The sequence below is a fragment of the Ictalurus furcatus genome, chromosome 12 (assembly GCF_023375685.1).
Source record: "Ictalurus furcatus strain D&B chromosome 12, Billie_1.0, whole genome shotgun sequence".
NCBI lineage: Eukaryota > Metazoa > Chordata > Actinopteri > Siluriformes > Ictaluridae > Ictalurus > Ictalurus furcatus.
The window spans coordinates 28,576,832-28,596,344 of NC_071266.1; the positions used below are offsets into that span (position 1 = coordinate 28,576,832).

The window sequence follows — 19,513 nt, forward strand, 5'->3', positions numbered from 1 at the left end:
CACTGTGAAGAGGACGGTTCGAGTGGACAAAAAATCTCAAAGGATCACAGCTGGAGAACTGCAGAAGTTAGTTGTGTCTTGGGGTCAGAAAGTCTCCAAAACTACAATCCAAAGTCACCTACATCACCACAAGTTGTTTGGAAGGGTTTCAAGACATTTTGTTAGGATACATGGCAGCATGGACTCTATCAAATATCAACAGATATTAAATGAAAACCTGATTGCCTCTGCCATCCCAGTCCCCTGACCTGAACCCCATAGAAAACCTGTGGGGTGAACTGAAGAGGAGAGTCCACCAGCGTGGACCTCGAAATGTGAAGGATCTGGAGAGATTCTGTATGGAGGAACGATCTCAGATCCCTCGCCATGTATTCTCTAACATTATCAGGCGTTATAGGAGAAGACTCAGAGCTGTTATCTTGGCGGGAGGGAGCTAGCACAAAGTATTGACTAAAAGGGTGCCAATAATTGTTGCACACCTATATTTAACAAAGATTTTTTTTTAAAAAAAAAAAAGATTTTTAAACCTGTGTTGTGTTAGCAATTGTTTGATATCCATGAGAGCAGAGTATTTTTGTGATTTTCATTTTTTTTTAAAATTGTAGCTGTAGAGTACTGTGAAAAAGTCTCAGCACCCTCATTTATTTTTTTATTTACATACATTATAATAATTTTGTCTTAGATTTTTATTTTATTACTTTAGGTCAGTAAAAAACCCAATTTTTTTCAGACGAAAACATAATGAGCAGATTCTCCAACATGCTTAGCTCATTTCATTATAAAACAGAGACTAATGATGCATTTTCCAAGGAAAATTCGCACCAGATATTGACATTGCTTAAGATATGTTTAATATTTTTTTTATTTTTAAGCCATAATATATTCACTTCAGCCAAATTTCCCACAGATCCAACTGAGCAGCCTTAATATTTCATGGAGAGATGAAGTAACTCCATCTCCATCTGGACCAGCAAAGAAATCTGTTATTGAAAATGCATTATTATATTACATCTTATATATTAAAAGTATGTTAAGGCTTGATGAAGCCATCTGTGTGCTTTTATGCATTGCTAAATAAGTTATAGTTGATATACAAGGTGGAAAATGTACCTCTGTATTACAGTATGTCTACATCACACATAGTGAGAAAGAAAGTTAAAAATGTCATGCAGGTGCATCTCAAAAGAAGACAACAATCCAGAAGATCAGGTTAAATCTTAAAAATGAATTAGCACATTATTATTATTATTATTATTATTATTATTATTATTATTCCACCTGTCTTTTTTCAGCATTTATGACATCTATTTAATATTACTCACTATATTTATTACTAATAATTCATATTATTAATCATGTTGACATTACACATGCAGACAAGTGCATAAGTTTACACCCCTGGACAAAACAAAGATAAAAAAAAATGTCATTATACTAAAAAAACAAAACAAAAAAACAACACATAGTGTGTTAGGAGTAAACTAAATAGGCAGTTTCAAATATTTATGAATAGAAATAAACATAATACTTACTAAATATTTTATATAAAATTACAGTAATTAAATTTAGCGCATAAATATAAATGTGGTAACAAATAGAAATGGTCATGTAGTTTTTACTTTTCTCTCTTCTGTCTCTCTCTCTCTCTCTCTCTCTCTCTCTCTCTCTCTTTGCATCTTGTGGCAAATGAACGGAAACTGCAGACACATAAATGTCACACCACACACTAGTGCAGGGCTACATGCAAACACACTCTCACCTTGACCTTACACATACACATACACATACACACTCTCCTACACATGCACACTCTCCAACACAAGCACACACACACACACACACACACACACTCTACACACACACACTACACACACACACACACACACACACACACACACACACATCCGTCACACATGCACTTGACCACAAGCCACTTTTGTAAACACCCCTTACACGCAGCGTTTATTTTTGTACGAAGTGAGAAACTTGACATACACAAAATATCAAAACAGCATATTATATGAATAAAAATAAAGATAAACAGCAAAAAATGGTCTTTTATTGAATGTTTCACTAATGACACATTCATTTGTCCTTATATTATAGATTATAGTAAACCTAGAGAATAAATTTAGGGTTAGTTTACGTAGGACAGATAGACACTGCTGGAAAAAACCCCCAGTGTAATCCATAAACAGTTTCCATAAAATTCATGAAGAATGGTCTAGTTATTATTAAATATCACCAGAACCAACAAGTTACACTATATGGCCAAAACTATGTGCACCCCTGACCATCACACCCATATGTGGTTCTTCCCCAAACTGTTGCCACAAAGTCAGAAGCACACAGTTGTATAGAACATCACTGTATGCTGTAGCGTTATAATTTCCCTTCACTGTAACTAAAAGGCCCGAATATGTTCCAGCATGATGATACCCCTGTGTACAAAGTGAGCTCCATGAAGACGTGGTGTGTGAAGGTTGGAAGAAGGTGGAAAAACTGGAGTGTCCTGTACAGAGCCCTGACCTCAACCCTACTGAACACCTTTGGGATGAACAGGAACTGGAGTCTCCTCACATCAACATCAGTGCCTGACCTCAACCTCACTAATGCTCTTGTAGTTGAATGAACACAAATCCACATAGCTGCACCCCAAAATCTAGTGGAAAGCCTTCCCAGAAGAGTAGCGCGCATTATAACAGTAAAAAGGGGAATAAATCTGGAATGGGATGTTCAGCAAGCACATACAGGTGTGATAGTCAGGGATGCACATACTTTTTGCAGTTAAGTCAAGTGTATATAGTGACACCACAGTGCTTCTGAATTCTAGACTGTGATTGGTCAGAAGGTGTTGATTAAATCCTCTATAACAGCAGCTCAGTGACAGTAGCACAGGTTTATATCAACATGCACATTCTAATACGCTATTTTTTCTATACACTATACATAAAAGTAGTTTTGTAATGGCCATTACAAAGTGAACCCTTAAAGAACCTTTGTAGAACCCTTGAAGTGGCACAAGCTAAATGTTTGACTCCTGATTGGTTCTTGGATTAAAGAAAAACATTGTTTACAACAAGAGAAACTATCATGTTTCACTGGATAGTAATGGGTTCTTCCAAAACAGGGTTCTACTTGGAACCCTTTTCGATAGCATGATTTGTTGTAGGGTTCTACATGGAACCTTTAAGGGTTTTAATCTCCAGACAGTGCACACAGCTATTAGAGACATTATATTTGTATGCAAAACGAGAATACATTTAAACAGGTTTACAAATACGGTAAAGCATGTAAATAAAAACGAATATATTAGTATTAAAATATAGTATATGTCTGTCAGTCTCTCTTGTTCCATGCGTCGCAGATTTGCTTCAACGCTAATCCAACTTTTTTACTTTCACATCTGTAAAAGTAAAATGGGAATGCTTGTGTGTTCGCATCAACCGCATGTTCTGCTGAACGTTATGAGATGGAAAAAGTGGGTGCCAGCCAATCAAAACAGTCATGGAGAAACTAGAACACACACTCGCACACAGTCACTGTTTAATGCAAGCATTCTGTTTCCATCACCGTTTATACACAACAATGATCTTTTCCTAATATGCAGCCTTGGCCAGGAATCCGAGAGGACGTAACTGTCAGGAAGGCTGGCCTACGTATACTTTCCTCTGTTGATCAGAGAAATGCTAGCTTTATGTAAAGAGCAGGTCTGTTAGCACTCTCGTCCCATGAAATCAGAGGAAGCCTAGATCGTGTTAGCCTTTTACCCTCCTGGAAGAAATCTAGCTACAGTAGATGGCTATGACTAAATTATGAGAAAATGGCTTTTTTGGAAAATTGCAAAAAAACCCCCCAAAAAACAGGTGAATGGAGAGAAAGAAAAAAAAAACACCTTGTATGTTTTAATGCTTTAAAGTAAAGGCACCACACTGAATCACTCACTAAACACAGCTTAGATCTATAAACTCAAGCTAGAGCCCTAAGATGTTTAACATACAGTGCCCTCCACTAATATTGGCACCCTTGGTAAGTATGTCTATTCTCCTGAAAAATGGTCTTTATTGTTGAACCTTTTGATCTTTTGTTTTAAAAAATTCACAGAAATATTCTGCTCTCATGGATATCAAACAACTGTGTTGTGATATCAAACACAACACAGGTTTATCAAATATATATATATTTGTTAAATATAGGTGTGAAACAATTATTTGCATAACTAACTATGAATTCATATGAGAAAAATATATTTGAAGTATGTTTCAATTGATGTTGTACATTTTTTTAGTACACCTGGGTGACTCAGAACAGGAAATTGTTCAACCATGACTTCCTGTTTCACAGAGGTGTAAATATGTAGTAACTCATAGGACAAATTCCATTAGTTATCCATTGTATTACATAAAAACCTGACTGCCTCTGCCAGAAATCTGAAAATGGGCAGGACAAAGATCCAAAACATACATCAACACAATTTGAAGAGGATAGTCCACCAGCGTGGACCTCGAAATGTGAAGGATCTGGAGAGATTCTGTATGGAGGAACGGTCTCAGATCCCTCGCCATTTATTCTCCAACCTCATCAGGTGTTATAGGAGAAGACTCAGAGCTGCTGCCTAAAAGGGTGACAATAATTGTTGCACACCTATATTTAACAAAGATATATTTTTGATAAACCTCTGTTTTGGTTTGTAATTTTTTGATATCCATGAAAGCAGAGTATTACTGTGAACTTTTTGAACAAAAGATCAAACGGTTAAACAATAAAGACAATTTTTTTGCAGCCTTCTTTGCTCATATTTACCACCAAGGGTGCCAATATTAGTGGAGGGCACTGTCGAATTTGCATTCTGGGTCAGGTCTTCCAAAAGCATCGCAGCAATGGTAGCATAAGCATCCCACTCAACACTCTGTCTCCCAGTTAAGAGAAAGTGTTTGAGATATTTTGAGAGACTCAGCCTCATGTCTGCAAAACTCAGAGGAATGAGAGTGGAGCTTTCATAGTATTGTTTACGATTGAATTAGACAAATTTGAAATGAGATCTCCGGTGTGTGTGTGTGTGTCTGATTCAGGACAATTGCATGGTGTCCACTAGCAGCCAAAAACCAAGAAAAACAGGAACACATGCTGCTCAAAACATAGGTGGAACAAGTTGTACTCCTAAATAATAATAATAATAATAATAATAATAATAATAATAATAATAATAATAATGATGATGACAATGTCACATGGTAATGATTAGATATGGGTCCACGTGTCTGTAATAGTCACAAGTCTTTGTGTAGCGCAGTTACCAGGATATCGGTTTAAACACATTGAATGCAGCATGAATATATGAAAACAGATGAAAAATGGAAGATGGTTCAAACTGTGAAAATGTTGCTTGTCTTTTACACTGCACAATGACAGCAGTGGACATTTTGCAGAAGAGTCCACTTATAACCCCGAGATCACACATTTCTATACATATGTTGCTAGTAGGTGTCCCTGATTTGAATTTCCTGTTGGTTGATGCAGTTTCACAACTAGCTAGTGTAACACGTGATATTTCCTTCAACAACAGCCAATATAACAGTTTTGATGTCTATAATATACACAAATGAACTGAAGTTTGTTATAATTTTTGACTTGGCAGTGTTTATACTCTGATATGAGTTAGCTAGCTTCGCTTTACACTCCGGTACAAACTGTTGATGCGCTAACTAAAATTCCCAGATCATTCCCACAGAGGACCTTTCAGAGACTGAGCAACTGTTTTACATTTTACGTCCTGATATACCCGAAGTCAAAGTTTGCAACAAGTAATATATCGATAATGTTTTTAGCAAATGGTCACTACTTGTCCCGACACTGAAAATTTACAAGCACAACTCGTACTGTAAATGAATGAGAAATTTAACCATGATGGATCAAATCCACATTTCAGAGGATGAATTCGAAAGCAATTTGCAGATTTGTCGAATTTGTTTGGATTCGAATTTAGTTATCGAACATGTGTTCAGATGGATTTGTTGCTGTATTTCTGCATCTCCTTCAGGGTTAAATAGCCGCTGCTGCACGGCTGCACCACCATGGATGAGGCTCGAACCACAGTGCCATCCGGAGACTCGGTGTTCCTACTGATTCCAGAAGATTCGGAGTCCTCGTGCCAGGATGTGAGCTCTGCGAAGGATGGTGGGATAGTGACGTTTGCACTCTCTGGCAAGGACAAAACGAACGAGACCAGGTGCTGCATGTTGACCCCACGGCTTTCCTTCTCCTGTCCTTTTCCTGTGTCGTCTTCTTGTTCTTCCTCATCAGCCTCTTCTTTTTCTGCTTCCATGCCAAAGCCGGAGTCCAGGTTCGCCAGCGCTGCCCCCTGCAGGCGCTCGTAAGATGTACTGGACTGGAGGGCACCAACTTCAGGATGGTAAGTGAAGTAGACGGGGCAGGAGTCTAGGCACACGGAGCCTGGCTGGTGCTCGCTGTAGAAGTACCCCATGTTAGAGACGCCGGACGACAGCTGACTGTCATCACTCACTTCCTGGTGCAAAGCCGCTGCATAATTAGCATAGATGAGCATAGACGTGTTGCCAGCCAGAGGGTCGTCCCATGCTTCAGAGACTTCATCAACGGGAGAGATTTCGCAGTCACATGATTGAGGAGGAAGGCACACCGAAACCGAGTGCTGAGGACCCAGCCATTCCTGTGGGGGAATAAGGAGATCAGTATCAGAGGCTAAGCCAAAGGTTTCTTTAAAATAAGATCTTTAAAAAAAAATTATACCTCAATTTGGATTACATTCCTTTAGAAAATGTTACTGGGTCGATAGTGTGAGGCAAGATGTGTAAGTAGTGTAATAAAGCACATTTATAAACATGCCTATAAATATCCATAAATATTTGTAGAAAACGTACATACAGTCAGGTCCATAAATATTTGGGCGCTGACAAAGTATTTATTATTTTAGCTTTCTATCATAATATATTGGAATTTATTGGGATAGTGGATTTAAAAAAGTGCAGACTTTCATGTGAACGGTTTAGGAATTACAGCACTCATATACAGCACTTAAATTACTATATCTGTCGCCCCTCCCCCATTTTTAAGGGACCAAAAGTAATTGGACAATTGCCTGCTCAACTGTTCCATGGTCAAGTCCAATGAAAGGTCACTACTCAGCGAAGCAAGCCATCATTCAACTTGACAAATCAAAACAAACCACTTGGAGAGATAGCAGAAGCATTAGCTGAGGTCAGAATCAACGATTTTGGGTGAGCTCAGGAACACTATAAGACCCAATAGACCAAGGGCTACATATAAAAAGCGCTGCTCATACGATTTGGATGTAAATGCCCTCTAATATTATTGGACCAGACTGGATATAATTGCACACACGGATATTGTGCAGGTTGGCCCATACAATGAAATCCGTACCTTTCATACTATATTAAACATTTCCAACAAAATTGTGAGAAAAGGAAAATAATAAAGGTCTATTGCACTTTTTTTGTAAAATTGGTTACACACATTTCTCAATACTAAGTTCATTTAAAAAAAAATAAAAATCTCTTCACACAGAGCTGTTGAGCAAAATACAGCTAAATAAACATCTCCTTACAGAGAACATCGTACCAATGATTACGTTTTTAAATCTGTTTATGTGGAGATAAACTGCCGAATGAATCCCTGTGAGTGAGCTGTTACTATAGAAATGATAACGTATTAGAACGAGCGCATTAATATACGGCTGTGATGTGCAGCTGCGCTACTGTCAGAGCTGCTGTTCTGGAAAACTCATCAACACCTCCTGACCAATCAACATCCAGAATTCAGCAGCGCTGCGATGTAATACATCATAAACTGTCTGTATAAATGTATAATAGTGTGTGTGTGTGTGCATTAGTCATACGCAAGGACATTGTCTGCGTGCATTCGTGCATATGAGTGTGCGTGTGTATGTGTGTGTGTGTGTATGTATGTGTGTGAGTATGTGTGTGTACATCCGTTACTATGTGTAGCTCAAAGGAACAGAGAAACCATGTAAGGACGCTGAGGCACCGGCCTCCAGAGAAACTAAAGGGGAAAAAACCCACAGAAAACCGCAAACGTTGTATGAATTCAGGAGAAGAAACTGTCTCACACACACAAACACACACACACACACACACACACACACACATACAAGAAAGACTGTTCAACATCATCATCTGACCTGAAAGTTTCCTTTGTGCTCAATAATGAGAGGCTGAAAGTATTTGGAGGGGTCAGGAACGTGCTCACAGCCCACCTTCAGCCCACTGCAACACAACAATCAGAATATTGCCCTGTTTGTGTACGTGTATAATAATTCACTTTAGATGAACAGTTGCAAAAAGTATTGGCATCCGTCTACCCCATTCGTCACCGTGTGTGTGTGTGTGTGTGCACATGTGTGCGTTGTGTGCATGTCTGAAGCTGAACCAGAAGATGCTTAGATCCCTCTTCAAATGTCTCGAGGACATAAAATGTTGGATGGCCAACAATGTTCTGCAGTTAAATTAAAGCAAAACGGAAGTCATTATTTTAGGCTCTCCCGCACTTTCCTCTGTCCTTGAGGCACAGTTACTATAGGTCCTCTTTCCTCTACAGTACAGTACAGGACAGATCAATAAATCCTGCAGTTATTGTTTACTCAGATGTACATTTGGTAAACACATTGGTGCTGCTGATGTTGTTAAGGGAAGCTTCTTCCATTTAAGGTCTATTACAAAGTTAAAAAAAAAAAAAAACCTGGGACCTCGATCTGCCTTATCTCACCTGCAGTGTGTGCAGAATGTAGCAGATTATTATTATTTCTTTTACCAGGAACTAAAAAGAGGAATCATATTTCCCTTGTTTTGGCTTCCTGTTAAGTTCAGAATCGATTTTAAAAATGATTATTTATGTAGCTACAGCTCTTTCTGGCCTTGCTCCACACAGCATTACTGACGTTCTTCACCTTTACTCTCCTACCAGAACACTAAGATCCTCTGAGCCTTTTCTGTGGTTGGTACCACACTCTGGAACAGTCTCCCCTTTCACATGAGGTCCGCTCCATCTCTAGCTATTGTTAAATCTTCCTATAAAATGTCTTTGTCTTATGATGTTATTTAATGTGATGTGCTATGATGTTTTGTACGGCACTCTGGATCAAATATTGTTGTCTTCCAAAGTGCTTTGTGAATAAAATTGGACTTGACTTGACTTAGACACAGCATGGCTAGACAAGTTACATCAGGGGTCTTCAAGCTTATCTGCAGAGGCTTTCTTTCCAACCAAACAGGAGTCACACTTGATTCCACTTGTTTAATCAGTTCATCTTGGTCTGCAATCATCTAGAAGGTGTGCCTCCTATTTGGCTGGAATGAAAACCTGCAGCCACACCGGGGCTTTGTGAATAAGACTGAAGACTCCTGGTTTAAATCAACACACACACAAACACACACACACACAAATACATGTGCACACAAGAGTAAAATATGCATAAAATTAACACATACTTCTCTACATACGTACCATTTGTGTCCGAAGACAGAGAGTGGAATGAGGATGAGGACAATGAGGATGAGTGCTACAAACCCCACCAGCATTCCTGCCCCAAAAACAACAACAACAACAACAACAACAACAACAACAGTTTTACTCATCTCCTTTTTAAAATAAGGCCTCATTTCTCTGTATACAAATACATTTATCCGTAAATCATTCAAAGGAGCATTTACACAAGAAATTGGTATTGGTATTCATGAAAATCCCACAAAATACAAAAAAATTCATACTCGTGTAAGTTTATGCCGGAGTAACCTAACTACCATAAACCTCGACTTGATCGACTTCAAATTGTATCATTTGCATGTATTAATGCACTTTTATATATGGAATATTCTGTTGAATTCCTTATTTAAAGGACAAAGTGATGATAAAAGAAACACTGGCGTATAGATGGAGGACGGGGCTGATCCGTCAGCGCATGGTGGTACATCATGCGCCTCAGCTGGAGGAAGATTTAGGACGTCACTACATCGCTACATCACAAAACCAGCTCGGATTTTAATTGGGATAAGAGGTTGTATCCTGTACCTACGACTGCTGGGTGAGGGATGCTGCTCGTCTCCTTTTTATGTGTCCCCTGTATGTTCACGATGGCCTCTGACCTCCAGCTTACGGCAGGGCTCCAGTCACTCCAGGAGCCGTTGATCTGGTCCACTTTTGTTGGTTCGATTGGTCTCACACGTACTCGTGCCTCACACTCCCCCACACACACTGAGTCGCCATCCAACAGCACATACGTGCCATCCACACGCCTCGGTTTAACTTCCTTTATCACACACACACACACAAAGAAACCCATTCAAACAAATGCAGTGTCTCCCATCAATACCAAACAATGTATTTAAACACACACATGTATACACATAAATGTGTGCATATCTATCTATCTGTCTGTCTATATATATATATATATATATATATATATATATATATATATATATATATATATATATAAATGTATACATAGACACACACACACACCTTCCAGTTCTGTTGCTTGACTTTGATCTGCAGCTCGAACACATATTTCGTGATGAATTGGGGGAAGTTAACTCCTTTACTCCATGTCACGTTGTTCCCAGTAACATTCGGCTGCTCAGGAGGGCGGAGCTTAACTGTCAATCAAATCAACACCAGCTGATCATTCAACCACTCTAAACACTTTCATCAGGTGATGTCTCCTTTATATCAAGATTTATGGACTATTTCATCTGTCAGAGCATCAGCACAACTCGAGTACAGCAGCGTACCACATCACTGTGAAATGAAACGAAAAACGATATCATTTGCATTTCTCGAAAAACGAGTTCTCCCAAAATTATCCTCGAAGAGAAGTATGATTCCAGCAATCACAGAAGAGGCTGGATGACTAGAAGTGAGTAAGCGGAATTACTTTTCATCTCTCTCACTCACCTGCCTAATGAACTGTTTCCCGTTAACCCTCATTTGCTTCCTGCACGCGTAACCCTTCATTCGCTGCCCGTCTTTGTGAGGGTTTCAGAAGGTTTAGCCCATCTAGTGTGCACTTCTGAGCTTGTATTTTCTCTGTTCGTTATTCCTGGTTGTTTACTTTTATATTTCTGCACTACATTTTGATTTTACTCGCACTGCATGACTCGACCCCTGACTGCTTTTCACCATGGGTTTGTCCCTCTGGCTGGACATTAATAGCTGGGAATATTATGGGGACCTGGCCAAACCTGCAATTAAAGTGGGACTTTGGTCTCCATAAGTCCTCATATTTGGTCCACATGTTTGGTATAGCACTATAAACACATCATCAAGATCAGATGTTTTGTCAGTGATGTAAAATAATATAATGCTGCTCACTTTACTATTATGACTGTTTGATTGATTGCTGCTACCACTGTCAATAGTTTACTGTCGCACTAGTTTTTCCACTTAATACTGTTCTCTTGTCCTGTCTACTTGTTGTGCATTTATTGTCCTGTGTATCTATTGTGTTATTTGCACTCGTCTCACACCGAGATGTACTTTATGTAGTCCTGTGTACTGTGCCACTGTACTGTTAAGTCCTGCAGAATGATCCAGATAAAACGATAGTTTATTCCAATGTAAACAATGTATGTAATGGCATTACAGAAAAAAAACATCTGACTTGACGAACAACATTTGTAAAACATTTTTTTTTTTTTTAACCATCAGGGAGTTTCTGTATGGACATAGTTAGGTCTAAATATATACATGCAATCTGACAGATCTATGCACCTGCGTGGCTGAAAAACCAGACCCACAGTTTCTACTATCCACTTCTGCGTAGGTTTGATTTAAACAACCAGCTGAAAATCTCAATAAATAAATAAATAATGTTACTCATTGAAAGCAAAGAGCAAGAAGACACACCGTGGTGGCCGGGGCGGTACTTCTTCACACCGTCCCTCCACATCTTGTTACAGAACACGTCCAAATCAATTGTCTCAGAAAAGGAGAATTTCTAAGAGAGAGAGAGAGAGAGCAAGAGAGAGTGAGACAAAGTGAGAGAGAGAGTGAAGCATAAAGGAATACTTTCCACCAGCAGATGATGATCTGTTTGTTTATGAAATGCTTACGGATGACATGTTAATCCAGCAGCTTCTTGTGGTGTTCAAGGAACAGATTTTAGTTCTGTAATACACACACACACACACACACACACACACACACACACACACACACACACACGCTACTGTTGGTCCCCACATCTGTACGTAAGCACCATATTGGGACCCTACAAGTACAATGTCAATATTTCACTACAAATTCTCACATATTTATTTATATAGCACCTTTTAATACAATGTTTACAAAGTGCTTTACAGAAGATATATATACAGTAGATACAAGAAAATACAATCAGTAGTAAAATAGATTTAAAAATAGATTTTTTAAAAAAGACAATAAGCAAAAAAAGAAATAGAAAAAAATACATTAGAAATAAAAGGATACCAATAGAAATAAAGTTTGGAAATGAAATGGTTTGAGGAAAAGCCCCAGTGAAGAAATGCGCTTTGGATACTTTTTAAAGGTGCTAATTGTATCAACCAGTTCTCAGGTAGACTGACAGAGTTCCACAGTTTAGGCCCAAAGTGACTGAAGGCCGACTCCCTTGTACCCCTAAGTCCCAATAATTGGTCTCCAAAAATACAACTTAAAAGACGTCACCAAGTACTTTCACTTCTCTCCTTCTAATGCGCGCACACACACACACACACACACAAAGTAAATATGACTCACTTTTCACTTTTTTTGTCTCTGGTCACCTGAAGATGGCAGTTCTGGCCTGTAAGCCACGCAGTGTGGTTCCACGTACACGAGATGTTTGTCATGTAGTCGTTTACACACGACAATTCTGATTTTACAAAACAGTGTCAACTCTTTTAATACAATGTTAGCACAATTGATAAAACACACACAAACACACACCATGATACACACTTACCAGAGTGTGTGTGATCGGACTGAGCGTCTCCAGGTAATAGAAGGAAAAGTATTACAGTCCACATCGCTGCTGCTACCCACACACACACACACACACACACACACACAGGTTTTCAGGTTTTATTTCAATATATATTACATGGTCTTACTGACCATTCCTGACACACAAACACACACACACACAGCACTGACATCATCAATGTGAAATGAACGGTTTCTGCAAAGACGCAAAATAGAAAGACAAGAACACATGTTGTTTTTTTTATGCATGTGGCTGAAAGTACACTCCCATGTGCGCACACACACACACACACACAACCAAATCACTAGGCAGCTAAAACAGGCCACAACACCCATGCTCAGAGTGTGAAGTGTGTACAGTGCAGTCTGAAGTGAAAAGATGACTTTGCTTTCGTCTCCTTTCTTGAATTCGTTCTTTTTTTCATTTACATCTCTGATGCAGGATGTTGCTTCAATCCTACAACCGTAGCAACAAACAACACAGACAACATCTCTGAGGGCTAATCAGAGAGAAACTAATCAAAAACGTGTGTTTCTGTGTGTGTTTCTGTGTGTGTGTGTGTGTGTGTGTGTGTGTGTGTGTGTGTGTGTGTGTGTGTGTGTAGGTGTTAAACAGCTCTTTTAAGTTTGTAGTCAATAAGCACAAGAGGTGAATTCTACTGAAACACGCTACACGGGTGACGCCTACACGATGCGCCGAGACATGCTGAGCCATTCGGAAATAGCAAACCTCTCCTTTACGGCACAGGCGCATGAACAAGCATGCAAATGTCAATAAGTTCATTTCCACTCATGCATGGAAATGAATGCATAATACTGCATCTAAACAATGCTAACTACATCTAACCCTAACCTTAACCTCAATAACCAACATGGAATCTTATGAGTCTTAGTAACTAAAACAGACTCTTTGTATTCTAAGTAACCAAAGTGAAAATCTTTGAAATCTTACTTTAACAAAGAAGGGAATCTTAGAAAGCTCACTAACCAAAGGGACATCTTTGGAATCTTCATAACATCTCTGGGACCTTAGTAACATAAGTTAGCAAACGATTTAAAATCCTAGCAAACAACAGGAAGATTTGGGAATTTTAGCAAACAAAATGTAATCTTAGGAACGGTAATATCCTGAAGAAAATATTTTGAATCGTAAAAACAAGAAAACTTTGGAAGCTTAGTAATCAAAACGTAATCTTTTTCATCTTCATAAAAGATCTTACTAACGAAAATCACACGCAACCAGACTGAAGAAGAGTTTTTTTTTTATCTTCAAGCCATCAGATTACCCTGCTGAACTCCCCAACAACCCCCCCCCCCCTCCAAAAAACAAACAAACAAAAAACAATACAAACCATCACAGAAATTGTAATGGTTTCCACTACAAATACCAATACAAACTATCAGCTAACCATTGAAACTATTACCATTAATGGTCCTTAATGATATCCACTAGACGTAACATGGATTCTATCCTCTGTGATAAGGAAAAAATTACAAGTAGAGACTCAAAGGGACCATACAGTTTCCATTAAAACCAATACAATTCCCATGATAACCATTAAAACCATTACAAATTCTACAAGGGTTTCTATTGTGTTTTGTTTCAGCAGGGTACTTAACAGCCAGCAGTCGTTCATCTCGCACTGCAACACTTTATTACTGCCACTTCTGGACATTTAGACATTTACTATTCAGATTTAATATGTACTATTTACTGTACTTGTATTTACTGTTCCGTTCACTTAGCAGCACACGTTTTCATCTACCTTATTACAGTACAGTAACATCTCAACCATTCAAGCCTAATAAGTGTACTGTCAATGTCTGAATCTGAGCTCATCACAAACTTTTCAATGCCAGTGTAACTGTGCAGATGACAAATAAATGTCTCTTTACTCTTGACTTGACTCCAGGATCTTCGTAAGCAAAAGGGTATCTATGGGATCTTGGTAAGCGAAAGGGACTCTATGGGATCTTGGTAAGCAGAAAGGAATCTATGGGATCTTGGAAAGCAAAAGGGAATCTTTGGGATCTTGGTAAGCAAAAGGGAATATCTGGGATCTTGGTAAGCAAAAGAGAATCTTTGGGATCTTGGTAAGCAAAAGGGAATCTTTGGGATCTTGGTAAGCAAAAGGGAATATCTGGGATCTTGGTAAGCAAAAGAGAATCTTTGAAATCTTGGTAAGCAAAAGGGAATCTTTGGGATCTTGGTAAGCAAAAAAGAATCTTTGGGACCTTGGTAAGCAAAAGGGAATCTCTGGGATCTTGGTAAGCAAAAAAGAATCTCTGGGATCTTGGTAAGCAAAAGGGAATATATGGGAACTTGGTAAGCAAAAGGGAATTCGATGGGACGTTGATAAGCAAAAAAAGAATCTCTGGAATCTGGGTAAGTAAAAGGGAACCTATGGGACCTTGGTAAGCAATAAAGAATCTCTGGGATCTTGGTAAGCAAAAGGGAATTCGATGGGATCTTGGTGAGCAACAAAAAATCTCTGGGATCTTGGTAAGCAAAAGGGAATCTATGGGACCTTGGTAAGCAAAGGGGAATCTATGAGATCTTGGTAAGCAGAAAGGAATTGCTGGGATCTTGGTAAGCAAAAAAGAATCTCTGGGATCTTGGTAAGCAAAAGGGAATCTATGAGATCTTGGTAAGCAAAAGCAAATGTCTGGGATCTTGGTAAGCAAAAAAGAATCTCTGGGATCGTGGTAAGCAAAAGGGAATCTATGGGATCTTGGTAAGCAAAAGCGAATGTCTGGGATCTTGGTAAGTAAAAAAGAATCTCTGGGATTGTGGTAAGCAAAAGGGAATTCTATGGGATCTTGGTAAGCAAAAGGGAATTCGATGGGATCTTGGTAAGCAAAATGGAATTCGATGGGATCTTGGTAAGCAAAAGGGAATTCTATGGGATCTTGGTAAGCAAAAGAGAATCTTTGGGATCTTGGTAAGCAAAAGAGAATCTTTGGGATCTTGGTAAGCAAAAGAGAATCTCTGGGATCTTGGTAAGCAAAAAAGAATCTCTGGGATCTTGGTAAGCAAAAGGGAATCTTTGGGATCTTGGTAAGCAAAAGGGAATCTTTGGGATCTTGGTAAACAAAGGGAATATCTGGGATCTTGGTAAGCAAAAGAGAATCTTTGGGATCTTGGTAAGCAAAAAAGAATCTCTGGGATCTTGGTAAGCAAAATGGAATTCTATGGGATCTTGGTAAGCAAAAGGGAATTCTTTGCGTTCTTGGTAAGCAAAAAAGAATCTTTGGGACCTTGGTAAGCAAAAGGGAATCTCTGGGATCTTGGTAAGCAAAAAAGAATCTCTGCGGTCTTGGTAAGCAAAAAAGAATCTCTTGGATCTTGGTAAGCAAAAGGGAATCTCTGGGAACTTGGTAAGCAAAAGGGAATTCGATGGGACGTTGATAAGCAAAAAAAGAATCTCTGGGATCTGGGTAAGTAAAAGGGAACCTATGGGACCTTGGTAAGCAATAAAGAATCTCTGGGATCTTGGTAAGCAAAAGGGAATTCGATGGGATCTTGGTAAGCAACAAAGAATCTCTGGGATCTTGGTAAGCAAAAGGGAATCTATGGGACCTTGGTAAGCAAAAAAGAATCTCTGGGACCTTGGTAAGCAAAGGGGAATCTATGGGATCTTGGTAACCAGAAAGGAATCGCTGGGATCTTGGTAAGCAAAAAAGAATCTCTGGGATCTTGGTAAGCAAAAGGGAATCTATGAGATCTTGGTAAGCAAAAGCAAATGTCTGGGATCTTGGTAAGCAAAAAAGAATTTCTGGGATCTTGGTAACCAAAAGGGAATCTATGGGATCTTGGTAAGCAAAAGGGGTGCTGATTGTTCAGTAGTGCAGCTGCAAATTACAGGTTAAAAATACAGGTTTATATTAAAGTGCTCATTCTAATATGGTATTGTTTCTATAGTAACGGCTCATTCACAGAGACTCCAACAGCAGACTGTCCACATCAACGGATTAAAAAACGTGTGTAATTATTGATATGATGAAGTTTTTTTTTGTAGGTAACAAACCAAATCACTACACAAAATGTTACCATGTATTACTACCATTATAGGAACTATTTGATCCTTATACAGAGGATACATGTTTAAACACACACACACAGACACACACACTCAGACACACACAGAGACACACACACACACACACACACACACCTAACCAGTCATCCTCCTGTATCTAAGACGTTGTTAAACTCGAAAACACATCATCATTAACTCAGATGAAGATGTTTACTCATATCAAGATCGCAATTACATGCAGCTTATCATGCTGTGTGTGTGTGTCTGTGTGTGTGTGTGTGTGTGTGTGTGTGTGTGTGTGTGTGTGTGTGTGTGTGTGTACTCACCTGTCTGTTGTAGGTGCAGGCTGAGATGCTTCACGCAGCTCTGTGAGCAGGAGCCATACCTCAGCTCTCTCTCTCTCTCTCTCTCTCTCTCTCTCTCTCTCTCTCTCTCTCTCTCTCTCTCTCTCAGTCACTTGACTCCTCCCTTTCTGCTTCTGTCCATTTGTTCATCTTGCTCTCTCCTATCTCTTTTACGGTGTATAGGATTTTGAAGGGTTTTAAAGGGTCGTGTGTGTGTGTGTGGGTGTGTGGGTGTGTCTGAAGTTTTATGTGGGAGGAAAATCGGTCACACACTCAATTCTTAGTGACAAGAAAAGAAAAGAAAAAAGTCTGAGGACCACATCCTGTTTCAGACAAACATTTAAACAGACACACACACACACACACACGGCGCGCGCGCACACGCGCACACACACACGCACACACACAGGCAGTGGGTCAGCGTTCACGTGTGCATACCTGCACCTTGTTTATGAAATGTGTGTGCTTATGTAGAGCGAGTGTGTGATGTATGTTAAAGGGCAGAGACGTTTTACAGGTGAAAAGCAAGGAATATTTCACAATCGGCAAGCGCTCTTGCACACAAATTCATCTTTTTGATGCTGTAACTGCTGCTTTGCGTGTGTGTGTGTGTGTGTGTGTGTGTGTGTGTGTGTGTGAATGTCGGTGTGTGTTGGTGCGTTCCTGTAAAGGTCAGACTTCTCTCTTACGGAAACGAGAATGCGGCTTTTGTAGTGACACAAAACAATTCAGCAGCCTCACTCATCAGACCACAAAGAGAGCTGTGTGAGGGGGCTTCATGCTGTATGTGTGTGTGTGTGTGTGTGTGAGCGAGAAAGAGAGAGGGAGAGAGAGAGAGAGAGAGAGACTAATAAGCACAGACCAGCAGATCTAATTAATTTTTTTATGGTTCTAACACAGCATGACCATTGGCTTGACGTTGCTTGATTGTGCAAAACAGAAAACACACTCCATGGTTCTCTGGGATTTGAGTTTCGGCATACTGCATAACATGACCTGACCATAACTGTACCATTTCCGTGCCAGAGTCGCGGTTCTGACGCTTCTGAACATTTAATCCGTCAAGTTTTGTTACATGACACTTGCAGGTGTCTCTTCAACGTTTCTGCGACATTCCAATTATTATTAGCATAATAGTTCCATAATAGTGTGCGATTAAACATGATTTCCAGATAGTTGTGCGCAGTTGTGTCTCAGGTGGTAGAGCGGCTTGTCCACTAATCGTAGGGTTGGAGGTTTGATTCCTGGCCCACATGACTCCACATGCTGAAGTGTCCTTGGGCAAGACACTGAACCCCAAGTTGCTCCCGATGGCAAGTTAGTGCCTTGCATGGCAGCTCTGCTACCATTGGTGTGTGTGCGAATGGGTGAATGAGACACAGTGTAAAGTGCTTTGGATAAAAGCGCTATATAAGTGCGCCATTTACCATTTACCAGATAGCGCCGTCTCATAGCGATAAGATGGTAGCTACATCGTTTCACTTCGTCACGTACAACACAATATACTCTATCACACCACTGTTAAATTCTGGATTTTGATTGGTCAGTAGTGCAGCTGCAAATCACCGGTTTATATGCACGCCTCTCTCCTGACACGTTAACGTTTTTATCGTAGCAGCTCGTTCACAGGAAAGGGGATGTAAACAGATGAAAAAACATGAGACGCTTATGTAACATGTATGGAAGGAGTCTCCAGTGTCAGTGCTTTGTAACAGTCAGAGGTGAAGCTGAAACTTCAGAACAGAGGAGTTTACGCTTCTTCATCGGTTTCTCGGTAAAATGACAAGCCGCATTGGGTTTTTTTTTGTTTTATTCACTTCAAAACAGAGAGAGAAAGAGACCCTGGCGAGTTTATACGACTGTTTATAGCTGCTATAATGTAAGTAAATTAAGTACATTATATTTATAAAGCACATTTAACACAGCAAAGCTGACCAAAGTGCTGAACAGAGGAAAGAAAAGTAAAATAGAAAACAGAATAAAACCAAATAAAGACAGACCATACACAATAGTAAAAAAATAAAAATGAAATGAGATTAAAATGCCTGGGAGAAGAGATACGTTTTCAGCCTCTTTTTAAAAATGGTAACTGAAGGTGCAAGGCGGATGTGGCAA

The 19,513-nt window shown here is 39.4% G+C and overlaps 1 protein-coding gene across 2 annotated transcripts; it reads right to left on the reverse strand.

The window, feature by feature from the left end:
- Nucleotides 1-2,078: 2,078 nt before the first annotated feature.
- il2rb (interleukin 2 receptor, beta) lies at nt 2,079-17,953 on the reverse strand. 2 transcript variants are annotated; one of them, XM_053637765.1, is made up of 10 exons: nt 17,381-17,953; nt 12,995-13,063; nt 12,790-12,904; nt 12,126-12,180; nt 11,920-12,010; nt 10,537-10,670; nt 10,084-10,321; nt 9,520-9,595; nt 8,198-8,282; nt 2,079-6,688 (listed from the first exon to the last, which is right to left on the reverse strand). In XM_053637765.1, exons 2-10 carry the CDS (start codon nt 13,056-13,058, stop codon nt 6,002-6,004), a joined length of 1,545 nt encoding a protein of 514 aa, XP_053493740.1. In that variant the 5' UTR covers nt 13,059-13,063; nt 17,381-17,953; the 3' UTR covers nt 2,079-6,001. The 2 variants fall into 2 exon arrangements, with proteins under 2 accessions (XP_053493740.1, XP_053493738.1); XM_053637763.1 differs by having other exon boundaries at nt 12,995-13,066.
- Between the last annotated feature and the right edge of the window lie 1,560 nt (nt 17,954-19,513).